Source organism: Podarcis erhardii, assembly GCF_964252035.2.
Source record: "Podarcis erhardii genome assembly, chromosome: 10".
NCBI classification, from domain to species: domain Eukaryota; kingdom Metazoa; phylum Chordata; class Lepidosauria; order Squamata; family Lacertidae; genus Podarcis; species Podarcis erhardii.
This window is the reverse complement of record NC_138500.1, coordinates 9327277-9353866: the sequence shown is the minus strand read 5'-3', so window position 1 is coordinate 9353866 and position 26590 is coordinate 9327277. Positions and strand designations below refer to the sequence as shown.

General features: G+C 48.7%; 1 protein-coding gene and 2 long non-coding RNA genes across 18 annotated transcripts in view; 1 reads left to right on the top strand and 2 right to left on the bottom strand.

Moving 5' to 3' along the window:
• Positions 1-26590, top strand: part of LOC309352028 — a 215669-nt gene that overhangs the window by 143786 nt on the left and 45293 nt on the right. Inside the window, exon 1 of one of the 9 annotated variants that reach the window (XR_014161025.1) lies at positions 16939-17135. The exons of 7 other annotated variants lie outside the window; for them this stretch is intronic. This is a non-coding gene — a long non-coding RNA (uncharacterized lncRNA). Of the gene's footprint in view, positions 1-16938; positions 17136-26590 lie in introns of those variants that run through there. One more of the 9 variants, XR_014161026.1, reaches the window with a different exon arrangement.
• The window catches only part of PFKFB3 (6-phosphofructo-2-kinase/fructose-2,6-biphosphatase 3), a 77071-nt gene that overhangs the window by 27237 nt on the left and 23244 nt on the right, over positions 1-26590 (bottom strand). For 5 of the 8 annotated variants that reach the window (XM_081879892.1, XM_081879893.1, XM_081879895.1 and 2 more), the window contains exons 2-4: positions 9953-10035; positions 7198-7478; positions 90-215 (exon numbers count right to left, since the gene is read on the bottom strand). In XM_081879892.1, coding sequence (XP_081736018.1) covers positions 90-215; positions 7198-7478; positions 9953-9960 — 415 coding nt within the window. In that variant the 5' untranslated portion in view covers positions 9961-10035. The remainder of the gene's footprint in view (positions 1-89; positions 216-7197; positions 7479-9952; positions 10036-26590) is intronic. The other 3 variants (XM_081879896.1, XM_081879897.1, XM_081879898.1) reach the window with 3 other exon arrangements.
• LOC309352062 lies at positions 20913-25514 on the bottom strand. The gene is made up of 3 exons (XR_014161076.1): positions 24716-25514; positions 23574-24349; positions 20913-23113 (listed from the first exon to the last, which is right to left on the bottom strand). It is a non-coding gene; the product is annotated as an uncharacterized lncRNA (long non-coding RNA).

Sequence of the window (26590 nt, the reverse complement as noted above, 5' to 3'; positions counted from 1 at the left end):
CGGTACTTCTTAGAAGCAGAACCTGTTGCTCCCAACACAGGCACCCAGGGGCTTCAACTATAAAGCCTCAAGTCAGCCCAGAATCTCACCTTTTGTCGGGACACCGATCCAGTTGAGGTAGCGGGTCAGCTTCTTGGAAATGTAGGTTTTCCCACGAGCCGGGAGGCCGACCATGACGATCACAGTGGGGGAATTGGTAAGCTGAGGCCCACATGCTATGGGCGGGTGAAGAAGAAAAGAGAGAAAGAAAACAGCTGTTGAAAAGGGAGACGACTTGTCATATTAATACAGTGGTGCCTCGCAAGACGAAATTAATTCGTTCTGCGAGTTTCTTTGTCTTGCGATTTTTTCGTCTTGCGAAGCACGGTCTTTGGAAAAGCTTCAAAAATCACCAAAGTCTTCAAAAACCTCAAAAAAGGCTACCACACCGTGTGCTATGAGTTGCTCCTCGAAGTGAATGCACGGTTTTAAGAAAAAGGAAACAAACTTGCAAGACAAAGGAAACAAACTTGCAAGACGTTTCCATCTTGCGAAGCAAGCCCATAGGGAAATCCGTCTTGCGAAGCAACTCAAAAAACGAAAAACTCTTTCGTTTTGCGAGTTTTTCGTCTTTCGAGGCATTCGTCTTGCAAGGTACCACTGTACTACATTTTTTTTATAAAGGAGGGCAACTGGGATCATAGAATTCTAGAGTTGGAAGTGTCCAAAGCATCTTGTCCAACCCTCTAGGAATATGCAGCTGTCCCAAACAGGGATTGAACTTGCAACCTTGGCATTATCAGCGCCATGCTCTAACCAACTGAGCTATCCAGGCTGGCCAGCACACCTGGCCCAATGGAGATAGTGGTGCCTTGTAGCCAAGAGATGATGCTGTAAGCTAGGATCTCTCCCCCATTCCACCTCTGCCATGGAATTAAACTCAGCAGCTGACCATAGGCAAATCACCACCTCTCAGCCTCAGTCTCTCTTGCTGCGATATGGGGATAAAACAGACCTAATTCCCAGATTACCAAGAGAATGTGTGCAAAGCAACTTGGAACATGTGAAAAGCATTATGTGAATGTCCTTGGTCGCATATCAGCCTTTTCTACTGGAGCCTCGAGACAAAACCTGCTAGACATCAAGGATCAAGGGGCTGAAAGCCTGCCGACTCATCCTTAGACTGGGACATGAGCCAGACAGAGACAGTCAAGAGGCAAGGACACTCAGGAAGAAAGCATGATGCAGCCGCCCAAATCTCCTGCTGTTCTGAAACATACACACACGGGTTTGTTTGTGCAGGGGATGTCTAAGGGATTTTATTCGGAGCTCAGAATTCAGCAGCCTAAGAATTTCAAGTTTCTGCCCCTTGCAGGTTGCAAAAACAGAACAGGACTTGAGAATCGCATTACTCCCAGAACCTTAGAAGCCACTCAGAGAAAAAGCCAAAAATTCTACAGAAGTGTTCCTTCCTTTTGTCAAAGTTCCCCTGACATGTAAGGTGCAAGTAACAGATGTTGCCAACAACTCTCAAGGCAGCAAGCTGGCTGTCACTCAACAGAACGGAAACTCATTTCTTTGCAACCCAGATTTCCACTGCTACTCTCCCAGAACCTGGCACAAGAGGGCCTTGTAAATCTCTTGGTTTGGTCCTCCTACCTGCCACGTCCCTGTAGCAAAACAAGCGTAATAAGTCTATAAAAGTGCATTAGCAATGAGAGCATGATGGCAAAAGGATTCTTGCCAAGCCATCTCTGCTGGTCTGTGGAGGCAGGAGAAGAGTTCAGGGCAGAATGATGAGCAATTGGCACCCAGTCCGCCGTGATGGTGCCCGGGGGAGTTTCAGAGTAGAAAGCCATGCCAAATCCAATAAAAAGTTCCAGCCTTCCTTTCTGGCATTCCAAGAATCTCTGCCGAGAGATTTCACACAGGAACAAGGTGGGTCATCCACCCAAAGGAGGATGCAAGCAGGTGATGTACGGAAGAGCCTCACAGCATGAAATGTAGGAGCACAAGGCTGCTGCCTTATACAGAGTCAGACCTCTGGGCCATCTACCTCAGTATTGTCTGCCAGTGTTTCTCAACCTGTGGGTCCCCAGATGTTGTTGGACTACAATTCCCATCATTCCTAGCCTGCATGACCAGTGTTCAGGGATGATGGGAGTTATAGTCCAACAACATCTGGGGACACACAGGTTGAGAACCTCTGGGACTGGCAGCAGCTCTCAGAGGCTTCAGCTAGCAGTCTCTTCCAGTTCCTACCTGGACATGTCAGAATTTGGTTACAGCAATATCGAGAAACTGAGAGCACAAGCTCTACATCACCAAGGGGAAAAGGCCAGGAAGAAAAAAACCTGGGCTGGGTTCATTATCAGCCACACTTACAGGACCTTTCCTCTTTGAATTTTTGATGCTTCAGGACAGCAGTGACCCAGAAGGACTTGAAGTCCTGCTATGCTTTAAGAGTACACTGGTATCTCGGGTTAAGAACTTAATTCGTTCCAGAGGCCCGTTCTTAACCTGAAACTGTTCTTAGCCTGAAGCACCACTTTAGCTAATGGGGCCTCCCGTTGCTGCCATGCCGCCAGAGCACGATTTCTGTTCCCATCCTGAAGCAAAGTTCTTAAACCGAGATACTATTTCTGGGTTAGCGGAGTCTGTAACTTGAAGCACCTGTAACCTGAAGCGTATGTAACCCGAGGTACCACTGTATTGGGGGGGGGGGGATTCAGCAAAGCCTGGTTCTCTTCATTATTGTAGGTACCACTTAACAGCCAGAAGTGGTGGAGCAGAGGCATATGACCACTTTTAAATTCCATCCTCATTCCAAGGCTCAGATGTAGGGATTTGGAGCCAAGCGCATCTGTCGTTAATATTACTGGAAAGCCACGCTCGAGTGCGTGCTTCGTCGAACACTTTTTTCTTATTTTGCTCCAGGCTTTGAATGCAGTTAAGTGTTTTCTCAAAGCGCAGGAAGCCTCCAAGCTTATCCAGAATTTTTAAAAAGGCTCTCCAAAAAGCTACACACCAGCAATATATTTTCCCCCACACATAATGGAAAAGGGGTTGCCGAAAAAGTGGGGTGCGGGGATGTGTGGGGTCTTGCATCAGAAAGCATTTATGCACGTATTTCAGAAGGAGGGATGTGAGGAAAGGTTAATGATGGGGCTCAGTCATTTGTGACTGTTTCGGCTTTCAGAGAGGGCTACATGAGCACTTAAGCAACAAGAGGCTTTTTTGAAAAGAATTAACGTTACAAGACACAATGTGGTCCAGGAAGGATATTACATCATTTATCCTCAGAAGCATGATCTAACAGGGACATTTCAAACACTGCAAGTCACTCCAGACAGGCAACAGACCCAATAACTGGGAGACACAATCTCATATCCCAAGGAAAAATATATTAAGTGTTTGAAGTCTGGAGGGGGGGGTAGTATATAAGAGGCTCCAGAACAAATATATACAACATTGCGATTCCATGCAGCAAACCAGCAGCAGTTCTGCATTCACTGCCTTCTAAACTAATGGTCTGAAAGAATCTGGTTTGTGACCGTAATAAATTTCATTTCATTTCAACAGTCTGAAAAGACCTGCACATAAAGGACCCCTGGACCAGTTTAAGTCCGGTCAAAGGCGATTGTGGGGTGTGGCGCTCCTCTCACATCTACACCTGTACTCATACCTGGAGCGGCTGAAATTGTCAAGAAACTCTGGCAAGCACCCAGAAGCAATTCTATGGAATTGGGGAGTCAGGCCACTGCCAGCTACACTTCACACTGCAAAATTACACAAAAGAGACAGCACTTTATATTCTGTATCAAGGGGTTCGTGGAAGGGGCAGGGGCAATGGCACTTTTAAATTACAATGCAATGGTTGAGCTTAACATGTTTAAGCCGCTCTTTCTGTCCTCACATGCCACACCAATGCAATCTGGGAAAGAGAGGGCTCTCCCCAACGCCATTCTTCTCCCTTGCCGGCCTCACGTCATCTCTGCCCATTGAGCCAGCAGCGCCGCCAGATCCTACGTGGGAGACGTGCAATTTGACAGAAAATGAATGGATCGCCCCTAGGAAACCCAGCAAGGCATCACTCTGCAACAACAGCAGCAGCAGCAGCCAGCCCTGAAATTAGATCTCTCAAAGACCACACAGACACACCCACAAGGCATGCAGAGCGACTGAACTGCAGGGTGCTTTGAAAGAAGCAGCAAATGACTCCTCCCTCCTGGGTTTCACTCTATTTGCATCAGATAAGAGCCCAAGCTGAATGCATCCCATTATTTCAAGCCTTCCTCATCTTTTTTTTGCAAAGAGGTACCCAGAAGAGTAAAATGAACCCAGAGCTTGCTAAGGAAGACTAGGGTTTTTCCTTTATGCTACAAGAGGTGTAACCAAAGGAATCTCTACCTGCACAATTACAAACATGAACAGAAAAGCTCTCAGAGAATAGGAATGGGGGTGATCCTCATTTTAAAGACAGGGTATGCTTTTTGCAAGGGCCCCAAAGATTGTGGGTAAGGAAGCGCCACCTGTTCTCTTCCCCCATAAGGCTAACCTTCTCCCTTCAAGGTGGGCACATGGCCCAGCAGGCAGCAAAGCCAGTCACTAGGCAACAGGGATGGGAGATGAATGACTGATTCAGGGTTTCAAAGCCCCCACCTACAACTCAAGGGAGGCTTTCCAACATTGCTTCTAGGACAGTAATGCTTAGGGAACATCCCCGGTTCCTTGGGGGCTTTTAAAAGACAAAACATAATTAAAACCCGGAGGGGAAGATGTGGATTGAGAGAAAATGCCTGGATTAACTATGTGCATGAATTAATTCAGCTGCCAGGGAAAGAGGGGGGAATCAAGTGAAGATTGCAAAAGGAAATCCCTTTGCAAGAGGCTTGTCTTTGTGCCTAGCTGCTCTTAAGGGGGTTGCTGGACTACAACTCCCATCATCCCTGACCTGGTTGTGGGCTGATGAGATTCTGAAGTCCACATCATCAGGAAGGACAAAGGTCCCCCTTTCTGCAAAGGCACAGCAGATTGTGCCTTTGGGCGGCAGCCCCACTGAAACCCTGCTGTTAAGAAGTTGCCTCTTCCACAAGAACAGGAGAGGCTGCCTTATATGGAGCAAGGCCTTTGGTCCAGGCAGCACAGGATCAGCCAAGTCTCCCAAGGTTGCAGGCAGGGGACACTTCCAGCCCTTATCTGGAGATGCCACGGACTGAACCTGCCTGGCTCCCGATGCAAATCAGATGCGCGGCTGAGCCAAGGACCTTTCCTTTAAGTCAGGCAACTGGTCCACAAAGCTCAGCTTCCTGGGATCGTTGCCAATCAGGCCAGATCCATACAAACCACATGAAGGCCCCCCACAGAATCCTGGGAAACGTAGTCAAAACAAAAAAATTCCTTCCAGTAGCACCTTAAAGACCAACTAAGTTAGTTCTAGGTATGAGCTTTCGTGTGCATGCACACTTCTTCAGATACACAGTGTATCTGAAGAAGTGTGCATGCACACGAAAGCTCATACCTAGTACTAACTTAGTTGGTCTTTAAGGTGCTACTGGAAGGAATTTTTTGTTTTGACCATGGCAGACCAACACGGCTACCTATCTGTAACTGGGAAACGTAGTTTCACACCGAGAGAGCTACAATTCCCAGCACCTTACCAAACTACAGCTCCTAAGATTCTTTGTGGCGGCAGTGGGAGTCATGTGCTTAAAATGTGTGGGGTGAACCTGCCCCTTCCACTAGAGGCACGGGGTCCTTCTGCAAGCAAAACTGGGAGAATAGGAAAGGGGAGGAGGTAATTGGGGGAGCTTCCTCGGAGGTGCAATGCGGCAAGGCACTCATCCCTCCTCCTCCTCCTCCTCTCTTGCAGCCCGACCTTTTTCTCCCACCCACGTGGAGTCGGGGTCCTCTTCCCGCCGGCCCCAGCAACCCACTCATCCGGACGGGCAGCTATTTTCCCAGGGGCGCGACGACCCCGCCGGGGGATGGTTCCCACGCTGAGCGATGCGCAGGCGGCTGGGACACGCCTTTCACCGAGGAAAGCCGAGCACCAGCTCGGATCGCCACCGCTTTGCACGCCAAAGGAAGCCTCCGGTGCGCTCTCCGGGAAGCGGGAGACCTCGAGCCACGGGGGACCGACGCTTTCCTCGGAGAGCTGCTGGGAGTCCCCAAGGCACCACCCGGAGCTGCATGGAGGAGCCACGGTGTGACTCAGCAGCGAGGCAGGCGCCTGCTCCGCACATTGCGCGCGGAGAGCCCCTCGGAGGGGAGCGCGCCCCTGCCGCCGCCATGCGAGTCGTGCAGCGCAGCGCATCGCCGCCGCGGCGGGAGGAGGGCAGAGGAAGCGGAGGCGTGGCGCACCGGCGCAAAGGAGAGCATTTCAGGTCATCCACATGGCCCTGCCGGCCCGGCTAGCCGGGAATAGCGTCTTCCCTGTCTCGCCGGGCCTTCGCCATCAGCGACGCAGAAGCGCAGCCGGCTCTCTCCTTCCAGCCGACAGCTTCTCCAAGGCTCGGTTTCAACCCTTTTCCCACGCGGGAGAAAGTGAGGCCCGGCTCCCTAGCCGCCGCTTCTCCGCACGCGGCAGCCGAGCCCTTTCCGCCCGCCGTGCAGGCGCGGCTCGTTTCCGGGTACCGGCGAAGGAGAGGCGCAAAAGGTTGCCGGCGGCCGGCAGCCCGTACGGTGCCGGCTCCCCGCCCACGGCGCCGAGAACGGGCGCGCGGAGGGGTCCACGCGGGGCTGCACAGCTCGAGACTCCCCTCCCACCAAAAAAGAGAGGCGGGGAAAAAAACACTTTTCAGTCTAAACGAAACAAAAAGCAAACAAACCATGAAAACGCCAATTCCCCGGCGCACAATATGCGCACAGTGCGTTTTACGCACTGGATGCTACCCAATTTCTAACAAATGGAAAAAATGCATTCTAGTTTAAATCAGATCCTGATTTTTAACAGACCCATCTTTCTCTTCTACAGATTTTAGGGGTCAATCGGGTCCTTTGCGTACCCTCCCTAAAAAGTCCCACGCCCCCCAAATCACGTTCACTCTCCTCCACGAATACTCAAGGACGCCCCCTCTCCAAAACCGACGCCGAGGCGCCTCCAACCTTCAGCATCTCGCGCCTGGTTTAGCGGATGCGATGATACTCTGAATCCCTGCCGATTACTTGCACGACCCCCGCCGGTCGATTCCCACCCCCAGCCCCTATTGTACTCACATCTATGGGGCAGCGCCGGGTGATTGTCGGGCGGGAGCCAAATTTTCTGGATGCGGCTTTGCGTTAGCTCCATCGGCATTTTTAAAGCGAAGGTCTCGACGCGCCCCGGTTCCACCTTGGGTTGAGGATGCGGCGGCCGGAGGAAAGGCGAGACGTGGGCGGAGTAAACAAAACAAAGGGAAGAAGCCCTTTCTCTTTCCTTTTTATTATTATCTTTTGGGTCTGTCTCGCTTCCTTTTCCAGGAATCGGGGAACTCCTGTCGTCTCTTAAGGCGTCTAGGCTGTAACGCAATTTAATATGTATCTAAACCGACTTTCCAAAAATAAGCTCCCCCTTCCCCCTGCAGGATTGAAAGGACAGCTCTCTCTTCGATCCCCGGTCAAGAATCGGAGTAAGCCCTTGCAAAGCACGAAAGCGAGGCTGTTAGTCCTTAAGTGCCCTTCTCTTTGGGATCAGATTAATAGATGCGCTCCGCATCGGATTCATTCAGCGCTACGAGTGACTCGCGGCTGCCCGCACGCCTATTTCTATAGGACGGCCTGCCGGGAAAAAAACGAGCCTGGCGTCACGGCCCGCCTCCTCCTGCCGGGGCCAAGGGGGGCGGGAGAAGCTCTTTCGCTCCCTCTCGCGTCCTGAAGGAGGAAAGGAGGCGAGACGCGGCGCAAAGCAGCCCCCGGCTGCCCCCATCCGTCGGCCGGCTGAACTGAAGCCGGCGGGGCGCGCTCTGCAGAGACAAAGCGACACGAAAAACCTTTTCCAGGCGGGGGAAGAGGCAACAAAAGGTCCATTTGAAAAGGAAGATTAGTAAAGGGTTTCCCTACCTTGGGTCTCCAGCTACAATTACAGCTGCAATTCCCATCATCCCTGACCACTGGTCCTGCTAGCGAAGGATGATGGGAATTGCAGTCTGAGAACAGCTGGAGACCCAAGCTGGGGAAACACTGATTTGATACATATTCCCAGATGTTGGTGGACTACAGCTCCCATAGAGGTAAAGGTAAAGGGACCCCTGACCATTAGGTCCAGTCGTGACCGACTCTGGGGTTGCGGCACTCATCTCGCTTTATTGGAGCAGGCGTACAGCTTCTGGGTCATGTGGCCAGCATGACCAAGCCGCTTCTGGAAAACCAGAGCAGCGCACGGAAACGCCGTTTACCTTCCCGCTGGAGTGGTACCTATTTATCTACTTGCACTTTGATGTGCTTTCAAACTGCTAGGTGGGCAGGAGCAGGGACCGAGCAACGGGAGCTCACCCCGTTGCGGGGATTCGAACCGCCAACTTTCTGATCGGCAAGTCCTAAGCTCTGTGCCACCCGCGTCCCAGCCACAGCTCCCATATCCCCAGCCATATTCCCAGATTCCCAAATGTCTTGCTCTGCTTTCCTTTGGACCGCATCAGCAAGGCTGAGAGAGGGGTCTTGTGGTCAGGGCAGCCCAGGACCTCCTGAAACACTGCTCAGGATTGCACCTTGAAGAAATCACTTTGGTGCTGCTAACGCAGCAGTTTGACTTCACCCCCAGAGGCACACTCCCTTGTCTCTTGAGACAGACTGGACGCCAACAGTTCTCAGACCAGATCATTCTCAACCAGCTTAGCCAATGGGTATGGGGTGGTGTTTGTTGCTGTAGCACAAAAACTGGAGGGGGACCCAAGACTGAGCAACAATGTAATAAGATACAGAGGATGTTGTGGAAGGAAAAAATTAAGCCTGTTTCGTCCCCTACTGGAGTTACTTGGACAAGACATTTGGGGCTTATTCCCAAGAAAACCTGCACAAAAAAATTGCAGTGCTGGTATCCTCATGGCAGGATTTTGGGGCTGAAGTCCAGGGCCCCCACTCAGCAAAAGGATCCCCAAACCCACCAGGGCTTTCCTACTGCCTATTGAAATAAGGGAGTAAAGCACATTAGCATCTAAAGAGCGGCACCCAAGAGGCCATTAAACCCAGAATTCAAAATTACTTAACTGCATCATTTGTGGACTGCATATTTATTAAACAAGCATTTAACGAACATGTATTTAATTCTCTCACTAAAATCAATGGGACTGTCCCTAGCAATCCAGTAAGTGCAATGGGATTTACTGCTGAGTAAATCCCCAGCCAGCATGGTCAAGGATGGATGAGGGGAGCTGTAGACTGGCAACATCTGGAGGGCCAGAGGTTTTCCCTATCCCTGGGAAAAAAGTATTTCGATTGGATCATAAAGGGAAGGCTGTGAAATTATTTCCTTTTAATCATTCGACCAAATCCAATTATCACTTTCCACAGAGAGTTGCATGCATGGGAAGCTGCCTTATACAGAGCCAGACCATTGGCCCATCTAGATCAGTGCTGTCAACACTGACTGGCAGCTGCTCTCCAGGGTTTTCCAGAGGGGTCTCTCCCCATCCTGCCTGGAGATGCAGGAATTGGACTGGGGGGCCATCCGTCTGCAAAGCAGGTGCTCTTACTATTGAAGAAGAAGAGGAGTTTGGATTTGATATCCCGCTTTATCACTACCCGAATGAGTCTCAGAGCGGCTAACATTCTCCTTTTCCCTTCCTCCCCCACAGCAAACACTCTGTGAGGTGAGTGGGGCTGAGACTCTTCAGAGATGTGTGACTGGCCCAAGGTCACCCAGCAGCTGCATGTGGAGGAGCGGGGAAGCGAACCCGGTTCACCAGATTACGAGTCTATTGCTCTTAACCACTACACCACACTGGCTCTCTCTCTCATTGAGCGATGGAAATTTCCTTGTACGGAATGAAATTACCGGTTCATCTTGCTCAGTACTGCCGTCACCCCTTGGCTTTCCAGTTAGCAGCCCACAAGCTTCATTCAGGTGGCCTGCGGCACCTGTGGAGTTATGGTTGAAGAAATATTTTTATCTGTTTTTAACTGAACTTATTATTGCATCTTACTGTACTGCAGTTCTCGCTATAGCACAACAAAATACAAGACAGCCATACCTCGGAAGTAGGAAGGAATCCGTTCTGGAAGTCCGCTCGACTTCCAAAGCGTTCAGAAACCAAGGCACGGCTTCCGATTGGCTGCAGGAAGCTCCTGCAGCCAATCGGAAGCCACGGAACCCACATCGGACGTTCGGGTTCCAAAGAACGTTCGCAAACACTCGCTTATGGGTTTGCGGCATTTGGGAGCCAAACGTTCGACTTGCAAGGCATTCGACTTCTGAGGTGCAACTGTACAGAAGAAATGAAGGAGGAGGAGGAGGAGGAGGAGGAGGAGGAGGAGAAGAAGAGTAGTAGTTTGGATATGATATCCTGCTTTATCACTACCCGAAGGAGTCTCAAAGCGGCCAACATTCTCCTTTCCCTTCCTCCCCCACAACAAACACTCTGTGAGGTGAGTGGGGCTGAGAGACTTCAGAGACTTCAGAGAAGTGTGACTGGCCCAAGGTCACCCAGCAGCTGCATGTGGAGGAGCGAGAAAACGAACCCAGTTCACCAGATTACAAGTCCACCGCTCTTAACCACTACACCACGCTGGCTGAAAGCGGCAACGAAAAATACAATTAAAAAAATGGTTGTATCTAGCAAAAGTATAGTTGCTCCAAGACGCAGAAAAATCATTAATTGGTTCCAGAAGACCCTCAGCAATTTTCAAGTGGTCCATAGTGGGGAATGGTTTAGGAACCACTGGGTAGCCAGGACTCACAGCCTCTCTCCGGGGTTTCAGACATGGCACGTTCCCAGTTATACCTGGAGATACTGGGATCAAATCTGGGACTTCCTAAATGCAGAGCAGATATGCTCTACTGCTGATCTACAACCCTTCCTTACTATGCAAACTCTATACTAGCCATGCCTTTGACTGGGAACAAGGGGACTGGCTCTGAACTAGTTTTTCTTTTTTGCTTTCTGATGCTCTGAAATGGGACATTGCTGGTAAATTGAAGAGGAAACACATTTTATCTCGAAAGGATTGGCAAGGCAATTTTTGGAGCAACGTTTAAAATAATGCTGCTGGATTCAGAAAAGAGAGTTGCACACGAGATGGGGAGAGGAGAGAACAGAAGAAGAAGAGTTTGGATTTGATATCCCGCCTTTCACTCCCCTTCAGGAGTCTCAAAGCGGCTAACATTCTCCTTTCCCTTCCTCCCCCACAACCAACACTCTGTGAGGTGAGTGGGGCTGAGAGACTTCAAAGAAGTGTGACTGGCCCAAGGTCACCCAGCAGCTGCATGTGGAGGAGCGGGGAAGTGAACCTGGTTCACCAGATTACGAGACTACCGCTCTTAACCACTACACCACACAGGGCCTTTGTATGGTACTAACTTGGGGGTTTTCTGCAAGAGAAATTATCAACAGGCATTTCCACAAATGCAAAACTAGCTGCTTGAAGGAATGCCATTCTGATTACCATTTAAAGGCGCAGCACAGTCCTCAAGGCACACCTATCATTACGGACTGCTGGAGACTTCGCATAGCGTGCCAGGGCTGGATTTGGGTTTCTGTTTTGGATGCAAGAGTTCTACACCCATCAATGTTGCTTCAAGCTGACAGCATTTCCATAGGAAGCTGCCTTGCACTCAGACCCGTTGTTTTCCCAGCCTTGACAGAGTCTAGCTCTCCAGGGTTTGGGGCAAGGAATCCCTTTCCCAACCCTGCCTGGAGACCTGTTGAACCTAGGATCTTGTGCATGCAAAGCAGATGCTAGTGTGAGCTAGTGTGAGTGTAGTGGTTAAGAGCGGTGGACTCGTAATCTGGTGAACTGGGTTCGCGTCTCCGCTCCTCCACCTGCAGCTGCTGGGTGACCTTGGGCCAGTCACACTTCTCTGAAGTCTCTCAGCCTCACTCACCTCATAGAGTGTTTGTTGTGGGGGAGGAAGGGAAAGGAGATTGTTAGCCACTTTGAGACTCCTTAAAAGGTAAAGGTAAAGGGACCCCTGACCATTAGGCCCAGTCGTGGCCGACTATGGGGTTGCAGCGCTCATCTCACTATATTGGCCGAGGGAGCCGGCATACAGCTTCCAGGTCATGTGGCCAGCATGGCTAAGCCGCTTCTGGCGAACCAGATCAGCGCACAGAAACGCTGTTTACCTTCCCACCGGAGTGGTACCTATTTATCTACTTGCACTTTAACATGCTTTCGAACTGCTAGGTTGGCAGGAGCAGGGACCGAGCAACGGGAGCTCACCCTGTTGTGGGGATTCAAACTGCCGACCTTCTGATCGGCAAGCCCTAGGCTCTGTGGTTTAACCCACAGCACCACCCGTGTCCCATGAGATTCCTCAGGGTAGTGATAAAGCAGAATATCAAATCCAAACTCTTCTTCTTCTCTACCAACTGAGCTATATGGCTCTCACTAAACAGGAACATAAGGAACTGCCTTATATTGAGTTACATCACTGGTCCATCTAGCTCACTATTGGCTACACTGACTAGCAATGGGATTTCAGACAAGGGTCTTTTCCGAGCTGTGCTTGAAGATGTTATAGCCTGGACTTGGGACCTTCTGCATGCGACCCAGTTGCTCTGCCACTGAGCTGTGATCCTTCTAGGGCACTTTTGGACGTGGTTATGGAGGTTTGCGGATAAGAGGAACTTGTAGAGTAACACAAAAACTGACCTACCTAAAAGCAGCTGTTTGGATCTCACAGAATCCTAGAATTGCAAAAAGACACCAAGGGCCAACTAGTCCAACCCCCAGCAATGCAGGAATCTCAACTTAAAGCATCCATGAAAATGGCCACCCAACCTCTGCTTAAAAACCTCCGAGGAAGGAAGTTCTCGCCCGGTACCTGATACTCCTTTACAACTAAGGTCCTCTTGAGACAGGCCAATAACATTGTGCCACCCAAGTCCATTGCATTATGCAAGTGGGGGCAATCCTGCAGGGGTCTCCTGCAGGGTTCCAGGCGTATGACGGAGCAGAGTGGGGCAGCCTGGGTCAGAGCTCCTGGAATACAGGGCATCAGCATACGGCCTTAAATTTTGTTCATCGTGCCCCGACGGACTGATTTCATATGTTAACACTGCCGTCAGTGTTGCCTGGCCCTTTTGCAAAATGCAAGCGGACAGGACTCTGCCCCGAGGAGATTACATTCTAAAACCTGCTACAAAGATTTTGTGGGGGGAAATGGAGGCAGCGGAAAATAGCAAGAGCAAGGATCATCGCCTGGCAGCCTTGGACAGCGGCTGCGACCCTGGCACCGTTTGAGAGCCCACCGCTGAACACCCCCCAAAAAAACTTTAATTTTTTTTCCCCAGCCATCACTCTGAACAGCACCAGGCAGCTGAAACCATCTGCCACTTTAATTTTCCACCTCTCCCCCAACATAATATCAGAATGGGGGTGTGAAGACCCGGATGGATGTGTTTTCCCTTTTAAGTCTCTCCCCCACCCTTTCATATTCTTCCGACACCAAATATTCTATAGCCCCACCCGCGCCTGCATCCACCTGGATCTGCGCACAGATGGCTCAATCCCTAAACACTCTGCAGCTCAAGTGAAATTTGCCTAGCGATGAAACGCAGCTTCCTTAAGTTAGGGAGAGGCCGGCCACAGAGAAAGCAAAAGGGGGTCAGCTGACTCACTCTGTGGCTGTGGCACGTTCCTCACGTCCCACATGGTTCCGCTGGAGAAGGAGACAGACCAGCCTGCCTGTCACTCATCCCTGAATACAGGTGGTGCTGCAAATCCAGGAACATCCTGCAGGGACCACTCCATCCTCAACTCCATTCTTGGTCCCAGCCACCAGCCAAACATGTGCCTCTCTCGTGCTCAGAGAAGTGCCCTTCTCCCGTTCTTGCCTCCAGGGGACTGACTGGCACTCAGGAGCAGCAGGCAGGTGTGCCCTGGCAAGGTTGCGCAGAGCGCTGATATTACCCACAATGCAGCTCAGGATACTGAGCTATATTTGAGAGCAAGCCTTTTTAAGTTGACGTGGTTTTTTTAAAATCACACTCAGCATGTGGTTTTGAACTATTTTAAACTATTTTTAGATATGGATTATAGATAGATAGATAGATAGATAGATAGATAGATAGATAGATAGATAGATATAGATAGATATGATCCATACATAAAAACAGTTCTGAATTGTTTTAAATTGTTTTATATACAGTGGTACCTGTGGTACTTAATTCGTTCTGGAGGTCCGTTCTTAACCTGAAACTGTTCTTAACCTGAAGCACCACTTTAGCTAATGGGGCCTCCTGCTGCCGCCATGCCGCCGCTGCACAATTTCTGTTCTCATCCTGAAGCAAAGTTCTTAACCCGAGGTACTATTTCTGGGTTAGCGGAGTCTGTAACCTGAAGCGTCTGTAACTCGAGGTACCACTGTATGTGTACAGTCATACCTCGGGTGGAAGTAGCTTCGGGTTGAGCGTTTTCGGGTTGTGCTCCGTGGCGACCCGGAAGTAACGAAATCGGTTACTTCCGGGTTTCACTGCTTGTGCATGCACAGATGCTCAAAATGATGTCATGTGCATGCGCGGAAGTGGCGAATTGCACACGCGCAGAAACGGGTTGCGTTCTACTCTGGATGCGAATGGGGCTCCGGAACGGATCCCATTTGCATCCAGAGGTACCACTGTATATATATGTGTGTGTGTGTGTGTGTGTGTACATTTAACTGCCTCTCTTGCCCTTCTTCCATACTCATATTTTTTTCCCATTGATCTTATGTTCATTTCTTGTTAAATGTCCTCAGTTACTGCTACCCAACCAGCCACTAAAAAGCTGAAACTATTAGTACACAGAATGCACACATTACTTCCAGACAATCGGTTTACTGAGGTCAGACTTTGCGTCCGTCAAGAGGAATCCTACAATTTTCAATGTGCTTTCTCATCGCTTTCCTTATTGCAAAAAACTTCAAACTTTTTGGGGAAGTGGCTTTGTTGCACAAGACTCCCAATCAGCTTTAATTATGCAACCTGGATTTGAACTCGGAGCAAAACAGCAACAGTCCGGAAGTGCCCCCTGCTTACACGGAATGCATATATGCAGATTTACACCCGGAATTTCCTGGACATAGCCAGGATGCAGCCATCGGAAACAGTATCTGGGTGAAAATCTTCGGGGAAACGGTGTCCGGGCAAAAAAAGAGCTCAACAACTTTTGTGTCCTGACTTTCGCTTTCTGAAATACGGCAACACACAAAGGTCCTAGAATGCAAATCTGTCGTCTTGCAAGACAGGAATAAGTCATGCCTGTGAATCAAGCATCGAAGTTACAAAATGATGACAAACGCAGTTCAAATGAAGCACAAGTTGCTCAATAGCTGAATAAGAGAAGGGTGTGTGTGTGTGTGTGTGTGTGTGGTGATGCTCCCTTGCCTGGATAGTTTGATCTATAGCTGGCTCTGCAACTTAACCATGCTATCTAATATATATTATCAAAGCAGGTCGTGCCCAGTCTTGGGAGAGTCCATTCAGCTCTTTCGCCACCCTAAGAGTGTCTGTATTCCAGATATTATAGGTTGCTGGTGATGAACCACTCTTCCCCCTCTGTTTTTATTCTCTTTTGCATTCTCAGGCAGGAAGAAAAACTACATGAGCAGGCTATTTAAAACAACTTTTGGACTGGATTCAGATTACAAATCACAGATTTGTTTTGTATGGTATAAGCCAGGGTACACAAGGAGTGCAGAGTGATGTCTGCACTTTTCACAACAACCCCGAAAGGCAGGCTTGACTAAGAGACTACAGGCCGTAGGCTGCGTACATTTGAATCAGTATCACCTTTGAGACAAAGTAGTGCTCCATCCAACATAGGTTTTCCTCTTCCGGCTCCTAGTAGCTGTTACAAAATAAGACCTATCTGAAGAAGTGTGCATGCACACGAAAGCTCATCTGAAGAATGAGTGCATGCACACGAAAGCTCATACCAAGAACTAACTTAGTTGGTCTTTAAGGTGCTACTGGAAGGAATTTTTTTATTTTGTTTTGACTATGGCAGACCAACACGGCTACCTATCTGTAACTGAAAATAAGACCTTGTAAGCCCAGTTCAAGTAGTAAAGCGAGAACAGAGGAATCAAGCAAACTATTAATATCATCCTTGGCACAGATAATTCCTGGTAGGATTAATGGCTTGTTAAAGGCTGGGATAACGACCCATTTGGTGCCCATTAGCAGAGTTGATCTTCTCATTAATTCCCAGGAAATGCACCGCACTCAAGGTAGCCAGGGCTTAATTTTTTTCCTTTCTTAATCCGATGGCCAGATAACCACAAATGACCCTTTTTCTATTTTGACACTGTCCTGTTCTTTGCCTTCCGCTGCTGTAAATCAGCTGCTTTAGCTACCGAAAAATGAGCGCCAGAACTGCACAGCAGTTAGGAGCTAATAGCGATTAGGGGTAGGTTACTCTCTGTGGGGTTTTCAGTGGTTGCGTGTTGGTGGGGTCAGGGGAAGGAGGAGTTAACTACAGGGGTCAGCATCCTTTTTCAGGATTGGGCCAGTCCACCGTCTCTCAGAACTTGTGGAGGGCTGGACTATATTTTGGAAAAAAAATATGAACGAATTCCTACACCCCACAAATAATGCATTTTAAATAAAAGGACACGTTCTACTTATGTAAAAACACCAGGCAGGCCCCACAAATAACCCAGAGATGCATTTTAAATAAAAGGACACATTCTACTCATGTAAAAATGTGCCAATTCCCGGACCGTCCATGGGCCAAATTGTGAAGGCGAATGGGCCGCATCCGGCCCCCGGGCCTTAGGTTGCCTACCCCTGAGTTAACAGCTCCTTAAAGGTAAAGGGACCCCTGACCATTTGGTCCAGTCGTGACCGACTCTGGGGTTGCGACGCTCATCTCGCTTTATTGGCTGAGGGAGCCGGCGTACAGCTTCCCGGTCATGTGGGCAGCATGACTAAGCCACTTCTGGCGAACCAGAGCAGCGCACGGAAACGCCGTTTAGCTTCCCGCTGGAGCGGTACCTATTTATCTACTTGCACTTTGACGTGCTTTTGAACTGCTAGGTTGGCAGGAGCAGGGACCGAGCAACAGGAGCTCACCCCGTTGCGGGGATTCAAACCACCGACCTTCTGATCAGCAAGCCCTAGGCTCTGTGGTTTAACCCACAGCACCACCTGTGTCCCTTAGTGCTCCTTAGTGCAGTTCCAAATCTGACTGGAACTCCAAGTGGCTGATATTTGCAGAAGGAGGAGGAGGAGGAGGAAGAGGAAGAGGAAGAGGAGGAGGAAGCAACTGCAAGTGATGCATTTAATGCTGTATGCAACCTGCCCCTAAATCAGCTGCACAGACAAAAAGCCAGCCATCAAACGGCTCTCAGCAAAGGGAAGCCCAACCACACAAGCCGCCTGAATCCCTAGAACGGGTTGCAGACGGTCAGGACCTGGGGGGGGCAGACGTGGCCCTCCAGGCACCTCTCTCCGGCCCCCAATTCTGCATTAAAAGCACATTGCAGGAGGGAAAGGGGGAGCAAAACTCCCCACTCCCTGCCAGTCCTGCTTTTTGCAGGATTGTAGAGTTGGATGGTCCTTCCTCCCGACATGCGGGAATTACGGCTTAAGGTAAAAAAGTTAGTTTCTCCCACTGGGGTTCTGAAACCTGATAGAAAAGCAGTTTTGAAAAGAAGGAGTGGGTGGGCAGGAACTGGGTCCAGCTCTTTCATAATATAATAATAATAATAATAATAATAATAATAATAATAATAATAATAATAATAATAATTTATTTATATCCTGCCATCCCCAGCCGAAGCCGGGCTCAGAGTGGCTAACAATCTACCTGTGCTGTGTTGTAAAAGGCCAGCATTTTAGAGACCTGGCAGGGCTCATGTCCCATTGTTCCTCCAATGTTTTTCCCAGCAGAGGGTCATGAGCTGTTTGGTTTGCACGTTTCCTCCTTGGGGAAGTCCCCCTGCAGCAGCTGTCCTAAAGATTACTCACTCACTGCAGTCAGACACTACTGCTAGTACAGTACTACGTGTCACGTAAGGTAAAGGCTGCTTCATGGGAAGAGAAGCCGTTTCATTTTTGTGCCCACGACGCTGCCGGGAAAAGGACCAAGGAGAAAAGCACTGTTTTTATGGGAAGTTCCACAAAGACAGAGTCACCATCGCAAGGGAAAAGCAGTCCAGTGAAAACTACGTCTTTGTATGGGATCAGGTGCTCTCTTCCCAACGCTGCCCTGTTCTGTCTTGTGTCACGCAGCTCTCCGTCCCATATATGCCCACACAGATGCATAGAACTGCAGAGTTGGAAGGGACCCCAAGGATCATCTAGTCCAACCCCTTGCAATGCAGGAATCTTTTGCCCAACGTGGGGCTCGAACCCACAGCCCTGAGATTAAGAGTCTCATGCTGTACCGACTGAGCTATCCCGGTCTTGCGTGCTTTGATCCGCAGAAGTGGCCCTCTTACAATGCCAGGTAATATTCATTCTGCCCTTGCAAAGAATCCATCCTGCAGTGTCGACACTTTGGAACTCCCTGCCCATTGAAAATCGGCCCGCACATTTGATGAACTTGTTTTCAGTGCCTGCCAAAAACCTTTCTGTTTAAGCAAGCCTAACCAGACAGCTAATATTTGACATGTGTTTTAATATATAATTTTATTTTAGATCGTACCATTTTAAAAGTGTCGGCTTTGTTGTGAAAAGAAAAATGCTAACTTTTATTTAACATCTAATTTTAATGTAAATTTTAACCAGTATGAGGTTTGGATGAATAAGCGGTATATAAACCCTGCCAGATGAAATGAATTGGGAGCCCAGTTGTAACTGGTACAAAGCCCGCAAACCTATCTTTCCAGGTCCCAGCAGCAGGGCTGTAGTAGCTTAACAGTGGGTTCTTTGTTTGTTTTTTTCCATCCAGAAAAAGTCCCATTTTCAATCTAATAAGAGGGTGGCAATCTGACCTAGGATGGGTCACGCTGGAGTCACCACCAATTTCTCTTCTTGCCGTCCCCCCCCCCACTCAAAAAAAATGAGAGGAGAAAAGCAAAGAATGCGAAAATGGAAAAAGAAATTTAAAAATAAAATTTAAAAATAGTCCTCTTATGAATCTTGCATTAAAGTTGGGCTGGGCCTTGAAAATATTGACAAGTCCTGGTCTATAAAACCTGCCTTTCTCTTGACCTGGGAGATCAGCGTTCAGTTCCCCCACCTTGGGCCAGTCACTGTCTCTGAGTCTACCTCACAAGGCTGTTGTTGAGGATGAAACAGAGGGCAGGAGAACTATGTACGTCACCCTTGAACTCCTTGCAGGAAAGGTGGGATATAAATGTTTAAATTTACAAATTTAGTCTTCCCAGTCTAAATTTAGCCTGCCCTTAGAGGAGCGCCTGTCCCTTTGCCGAACTCTCAAACTGTTTTGCAGCTCAATGTTGCCTCTTCTTCTTTAGAAAAGAATAACACTTGTGTGGAAAACTCCCTGGAGATTTCGCTGGCTAGGCAGACAGCTTTGGATAGCAATGAATGGGGGGGGGGGAATTTGAGCTTAGCCGGAAGTTTTCTTTGGGAAGGAATTGAGATATCCTTTGTTTGGGATATGAGCACAACAACTTAGGCTCCCAACTCGCATTCGGAGTCTATTGCCTCCAACAGGCGAGCTAGAATAAACACTGTCATGGGTGGCAATTAATCCCAAACAGCCTAATAGCAGTCACGAAATTAAAAGACGCCTGCTTCTTGGGAGAAAAGCAATGACAAACCTAGACAGCATCTTAAAAAGCAGAGACATCACCTTGCCAACAAAGGTCCGTATAGTTAAAGCTATGGTTTTCCCAGTAGTGATGTATGGAAGTGAGAGCTGGACCATAAAGAAGGCTGATCGCCAAAGAATTGGTGCTTTTGAATTCTGGTGCTGGAGGAGACTCTTGAGAGTCCCATGGACTGCAAGAAGATCAAACCGATCCATTCTGAAGGAAATCAGCCCTGAGTGCTCACTGGAAGGACAGATCCTGAAGCTGAGGCTCCAAGACTTTGGCCGCCTCATAAGAAGAGAAGGCTCCCTGGAAAAGACACTAATGTTGGGAAAGATGGAGGGCACAAGGAGAAGGGGACCACAGAGGACCAGATGGTTGGACAGTGTTCTCGAAGCTACCAGCATGAGTCTGACCAAACTGCGGGAGGCAGTGGAAGGCAGGAGTGCCTGGTGTGCTCTGGTCCAGGGGGTCACGAAGAGGCGGACACGACTAAACGACTAAACAACAACAACAACAAAGCCTGATCTTCTGCACATTTATCGGTTTCTTCTTTCAAAGCCATCCAAGTTGCCTCCATCACTGCATCTCAGGAAGCAGTAACAGAAAGGAATTAAGGTCACCTCTCAAGGATGGCAAAGTGCTTCTGCAGAGTAAGGGGAGATTAGATAGCTTCCAGCGGCCTTTTCCCAGCAGCACAATTATTTGGGGAGGAAAAGAGGAGAAAAGCCCATCTGCAGAAGCAGCAACAAAGGACTCACTGTGTCAATCGTTTGGCAGCAGAATTTGGGAAAGCAACACACGACCATCTCCATAGCAAAGGTTGCTGGGCCGACAGATTTAGGAAAGTAGCTTTCAGAATCTGAAAACAGACTGCCAATTGGATCTCAACCATTGCACAGGGGGAAAATCTTTTTTATTATTATTGTGCATGCATTTTTAAGCCGGTAGCGTGAAAACAGGGTGGGTTTCAAGGGATTTTTATTGCTCCCTGACCCTGCTGCATAAATGCTGCTTGTTAAGGGGGAAAGGGCAGATATTTCACTAAGGTAGCCCAGGCTGTTGCAGGAGAAAGCCAAGTTTTTTGGGGGGTGGGCGGTCACCTATTTCAAGAAATCTCAGTTGAATTAATTGCGTTTCTACTCAACTAAATTTGCACATGAATGAAAACCGTGCAGTGAATCCAGGGAAGGCTGTTTGCAAAATGGGAACTTCCCACTCCTTACTGCACCCTCTGAGCAAATACTCCCTCCACTCCCCTGAGGTTATTTATTCTCAGCAGCGTCTTGAAGCAAAAGCTATTATTTTTGCAGCACCTTAAAGGCTAACAAATTGCATCAGCTTCCCTCTGAGCCCTTCATCAGAGGCATTAGGCAAAATCTTAGCAGAAATCAAGGAGAAAATGGGAAGGTCGGGAGATGAAGAACAATGAGATGTAATAAAAGGGATGATTAGAGTGCAAATACATGTTGAACAGACACACATTTTAACCTTTTGTAGTAGCAGATAGGTGATAATGCAGTTATCTCAGCAACCCCGAGTAAATTAACACCTGTGAAGTGACAATTGACCATCTGCAAGACACAGACATGGAGGGATAACATTAACATCCTGGCCCTGATAAGATCATCAACACCTGGCATTCTTTAAGCCTGCTGCCTGACATACATGGGAATCTAAACTACTGAGGAAGTAAACATTCCTGCTGTAAAAAGTCCTGGAGTTTCAGCAAGGGAGACCTGGGCCAGTCATGCACCACAGGGTTACCTTGTCTTAGGTGAGGTTTCTCCCTGTACTTAAACCCAGGTCACAGTCTCAGCCCTGTTGCGGCGTCAAATAAGGCAAGAAGCAATAAAGAGGAATAACAGGAGCATTGCTGGTTCAGGCCAAAGTCCCATCTTTTTCATCATCCCGTGGGTGGAATGAAATATTTCACATAACACCGGTCCTGAAAGAACTTCATTGGCTCCCAGTACGTTTCCGAGCACAATTCTAAGTGTTGGTGCTGACCTTTAAAGCCCTGGACTCGGCCCTGTATACCTGAAGGAGCATCTCCACCCCCATCGTTCAGCCCGGACATGGAGGTCCAGCGCTGAGGGCCTTCTGGCGGTTCCCTCACTGCGAGAAGTGAGGTTACAGGTAACCAGGCAGAGGGCCTTCTCGGTGGTAGCGCCCACTCTGTGGAACACCCTCCTATCAGATGTGAAGGAAATAAACAACTATCTGACTTTCAGAAGACATCTGAAGGCAGCCCTTTTTAGGGAAGCTTTTAACGTTTGATAATCTATCGTGTTTTTAATATTCTGTTGGGAGCCGCCTAGAGTGACTGGGGAAACCCAGCCAGATGGGTGGGGTAATATTAATGATGATGATGATGATGATGGTTTGCATTCCTACTGGCTCCTGGACATTTGGCTCGGATATGATCCAAACAGGTATTTAAAAGCCACACACATCCCTCACATTCAGAGGGATCCAGTTCTCATTTCTCAGAAAGGCTAAAGGTAAACAAGTGCGGGTTTCGCTTATGGTAAGCCCAGGAGCACAGACCGTTTCGCTACTGTACAAGTCGGAAATCTGAGCCTACGGGGTCAGTGGATTAAGAAGATCTGGGTAGCGTTTGAATGATGTCACTGGGACAGGTGTTGGTTTGATGGCTCATGCTGAATTTGTACCTAACGCCAGAGCTTACTTGTCAGCGGCCCGTCTCTGGCTGCTCGTAATGGCATCTCGCTTTCTTAGGAACTGAATCAGATGGTGTTTTCTGACTGTATCCTAAATGACTGGCCTGTAGAAAACATTTGCCTGGCAGGGAGCAGGAGAAATAGCGGTGGAAATAACAGCAGCCGAAAAAGCCAGTGACAGGTGGAGCAAGTCATTCTAGTTTTGCCCGTATCCTTTTCCTGCTGAGTTCTGCAAAGAGCGACGCTGAGAACACAGGCCAACCTCAGCTGGCCCTGATCCAGAGCCCACCCACCTGCCTTCTCGCAGGGGGTGGCTCTGCCTATCATTGACTCACCTCCACCTCCATCTACTATTCATCTCCATACATTCCCTCCTCAAAAGCCACCACTTCCTGATGCAGAATTCCCCCCCCCCCCGTTAAACAGCTCCTACCACTCAGAGATTTCTCCTAATGTTTAGCTAGCCATTTGCTTTCCTGCAATTCCCACACAATTTTTCCTGGCAACATGGGACCTGGACAGGCTGGACCAGATAAAACTCCAACAGCTGCATTCTGCACGAGCAGAAACTTCCCAAAGTGTTTCCAAGGACAGCCCAACGTGCAGCCTATTTTTGCTGTTGTTGAGTCGTTTAGTCGTGGCCGACTCTTCGTGACCCCATGGACCAGAGCACGCCAGGCACTCCTGTCTTCCACTGCCTCCCGCAGTTTGGTCAGACTCATGCTGGTAGCTTCGAGAACACTGCCCAACCATCTCGTCCTCCGTCGTCCCCTTCTCCTTGTGCCCTCAATCTTTCCCAACATCAGGGTCTTCTCCAGGGAGTCTTCTCTTCTGATGAGGTGGCCAAAGTATTGGAGCCTCAGCTTCAGGATCTGTCCTTCCAGTGAGCACTCCGGGCTGATTTCCTTAAGAATGGAGAGGTTTGATCTTCTTGCAGTCAACGGGACTCTGAAGAGTCTCCTCCAGCACCAGAATTCAAAAGCATCAATTCTTCGGCGATCAGCCTTCTTTATGGTCCAGCTCTCACTTCCATACATCACTACTGGGAAAACCAGAGCTATACATACCTTTAGCAGTTATCAAACTCAAAGATTTACAAAGAGCAGGTAACCATGGGAAAGCCATCGCCATTCAGAAGCGGTGGCTGCATCTGGTAAAAGCAGCCCACAAAGGGTTTTTTTTTGGGGGGGGGGGAAATAGTATAAATTACTCCATATCTGGGATGCTGCAAATCACTACAAAACTATTGCCAAACCTTGGCCCCAGTCTGAAGCGATTTGGACAATGCTGCATTTTTTTTGAATGTTAACTACGAATCCCGGTTTGATGTAACGGTTACTCAGTTTGGGGCACGCTGGGTTTTTGCTGCAAAACAACTGCAAAACTTTGGAACGTGCTTGGAAGGGACCCCAAATTTCAGGGCTCGTAGCTAACGAAGCTGAGGGGGAAAATGTTAGCCTGAAAAAGAGGCTCACTGCCTGCATTTCTATGGTAGCTGGCCAGCGTGGAAATATATTTCTTATGCTACATTTACACAAAATGATTTTCTGCCAGGGAGTACGGCAGAGAAGGGGTGTGTTGCTGCTGTCCCACTTCTGACAGCATGCTGTGTTTCCAACCAGATATGTGGGGTATAAATAATAATTTGTTTGTTTGTTCATTTGTTTCCAGGGTCGTAGAAGAATAGACTTTCCCCCCTCTGTGGCTAGTGCAGAAACCATGCCAGTTAGCAGAGGAGGAGTGGCAATACCTGTCCGTCCCACACCTGCCCACTCACTTGCTCACCTGCATGGAATTCCTGGTCACCTGTTGCATTCAAACCCATTGTTAAATACAGTGGTGCCTCGCAAGACGAAAAGAATCCGTTCCACGAGTCTCTTCGTCTTGCGGTTTTTTCGTCTTGCGAAGCAAGCCCATTAGCGGCTGTACGCTGATTAGCGCTACAGTATTAGCGGCTTAGCAGATCAGCTGATAAGCGGCTTAGCGGATCAGCGGATCAGCGGATCAGCTGATAAGCGGATTAGCGGATTAGAAAAGGGGGGAGGGGGGAAAACCCGCAGGAACTCGCAAGACATTTTCGTCTTGCAAAGCAAGCCCATAGGAAATTCGTTTTGCGAAGCGCCTCCAAAACAGAAAACCCTTTCGTCTAGCGGGTTTTCCGTCTTGCAAGGCATTCGTCTTGCGGGGCACCACTGTACAAGGTGGCCACAAATAAGCAAACTCTACATGGGGCTGCCCTTGAGACTGACCCAGAAACTCCAGCGGGTGCAGAATGCCGCGGCGAGACTCCTTACAGGGTCCTTGCTGTGAGATCACATTCACCCAGTGCTATACCAACTGCACTGGCTCTTGGTGGAATACAGGATCAAGTTTAAGGTGCTGGTTTTGACCTTTAAAGCCCTATATTGACTAGGACCCTTGTACGTACGGGGCCGCCTCTCCTGGTATGTCCCACGGAGGACCTTACGGTCTTCAAATAAAAACACCTTGGAGGTCCCGGGCCACAGGGAGGTTAGGCTGGCCTCGACCAGAGCCAGGGCTTTTTCAGCTGTGGCCCCGATCTGGTGGAACGCTCTGTCCCAAGAGACTAGGGCCTTGCGGGACTTGACATCTTTCCGCAGGGCCTGCAAGACGGAGCTGTTCCACCAGGCCTTTGGCCAAGGCACAGTCTGACCCCCACCTTCTGTAATCCTCATAGCACTCTAGCCCAATGGTTGCCATTAATTTGATTCTGAATTGATTTTAGAATGAATTGATTTTAGAATGTATTTCAATTAATTGATTGTGATTTTATGTAAACTGTTATTTTTACTGTTGTTAGCTGCTCTGAGCCCAGCTTCGGCTGGGGAGGGCGGGATATAAATAAAATTTTATTATTATTATTATTATTATTATTATTATTATTATTATTATTATTAAATGTCCTCTTTTAGGAGAAATGGTGAGCCCTTTGGGAACTGAATACCAATTTCCCAAACATGGGAACTGTCTACCCGCGGCAAAGATTTTTGGATTATGACTGCGCACCTAAGAAGGAGAGGTTGAGGTTGCACTGGTCAGCTGGCAAAGATTTTGCCCCACAAAGGCCTAAGAAAGGCAGGCTGTGCCAGTGAGAAAGACATTCAGAGAAGAATGACGCAAATGCCTGGGTCCTGGATCACAGCAGCCCAAGCACAGTTGACTTCAAAATTTCCTTTCAAATTTGCACAAAATGAACGTTGTTCTCCCCTTTCAGCCACAAGAAGGAGGGGAAAGAAGAGATGGAAGCCGCCTGGGGTTTCTTTTTCAAAAGGGTCCAGGAAGTGGAGTCGCCAAACATTCGGTGGTCCTGAATAGCCCCGTGCCACAAAGAAGAAAAGAGTAGCCATGTTGTTGGGAAAATGGCCATTTGACGGAAGCATTTACAAAAGACAGCATTTACAAAAGACAGTAAGAGACAAAGAGGCCAAGGAGCAAAGTCTGAACTGGGAAGGGCCATAGCGCAGTGGCAGAGTGCCTGACTTGCAAGCTCAAGGTCCTGGGTTTGATCCCCAGCATCTCCAGTAGGGTTGGGAGATGGTTTTTTGTCTTAAATCCACTTCCACTCGGTGTAGACAATACTGGGTGGTCCAATGTTCTGATTCGGTATAGGACAGCTTCCTGTGTTCCTATGCTTAGGTAGTCATGTCTGACTCTTCGTGACCCCGTGGACCAGAGCACGCCAGGCACTCCTGTCTTCCACTGCCTCCCACAGTTTGGTCAAACTCATGTTGGTAATAATAATAATAATAATAATAATAATAATAATAATAATAATTTATTTGTACCCTGCCCCAGGTTTCCCCAGTCACTCTGGGCAGCTTACACAAAGACAAAAAATACACTAAGATATCCCATATTAAAAACTTCCCTGAACAAGGCTGCCTTATGATGTCTTCTCAATGTCAGGTAGTTGTTTATCTCTTTGACATCTGATGGGAGGGCGTTCTACAGGGCGGGCGCCACCACGAAGAAGGCCCTCTGCCTGGTTCCCTGTAGCTTTGTTTCTCGCAATGAGAGAACCGCCAGAAGGCCCTCGGCGCTGGACCTCAGCATCTGGGCAGAA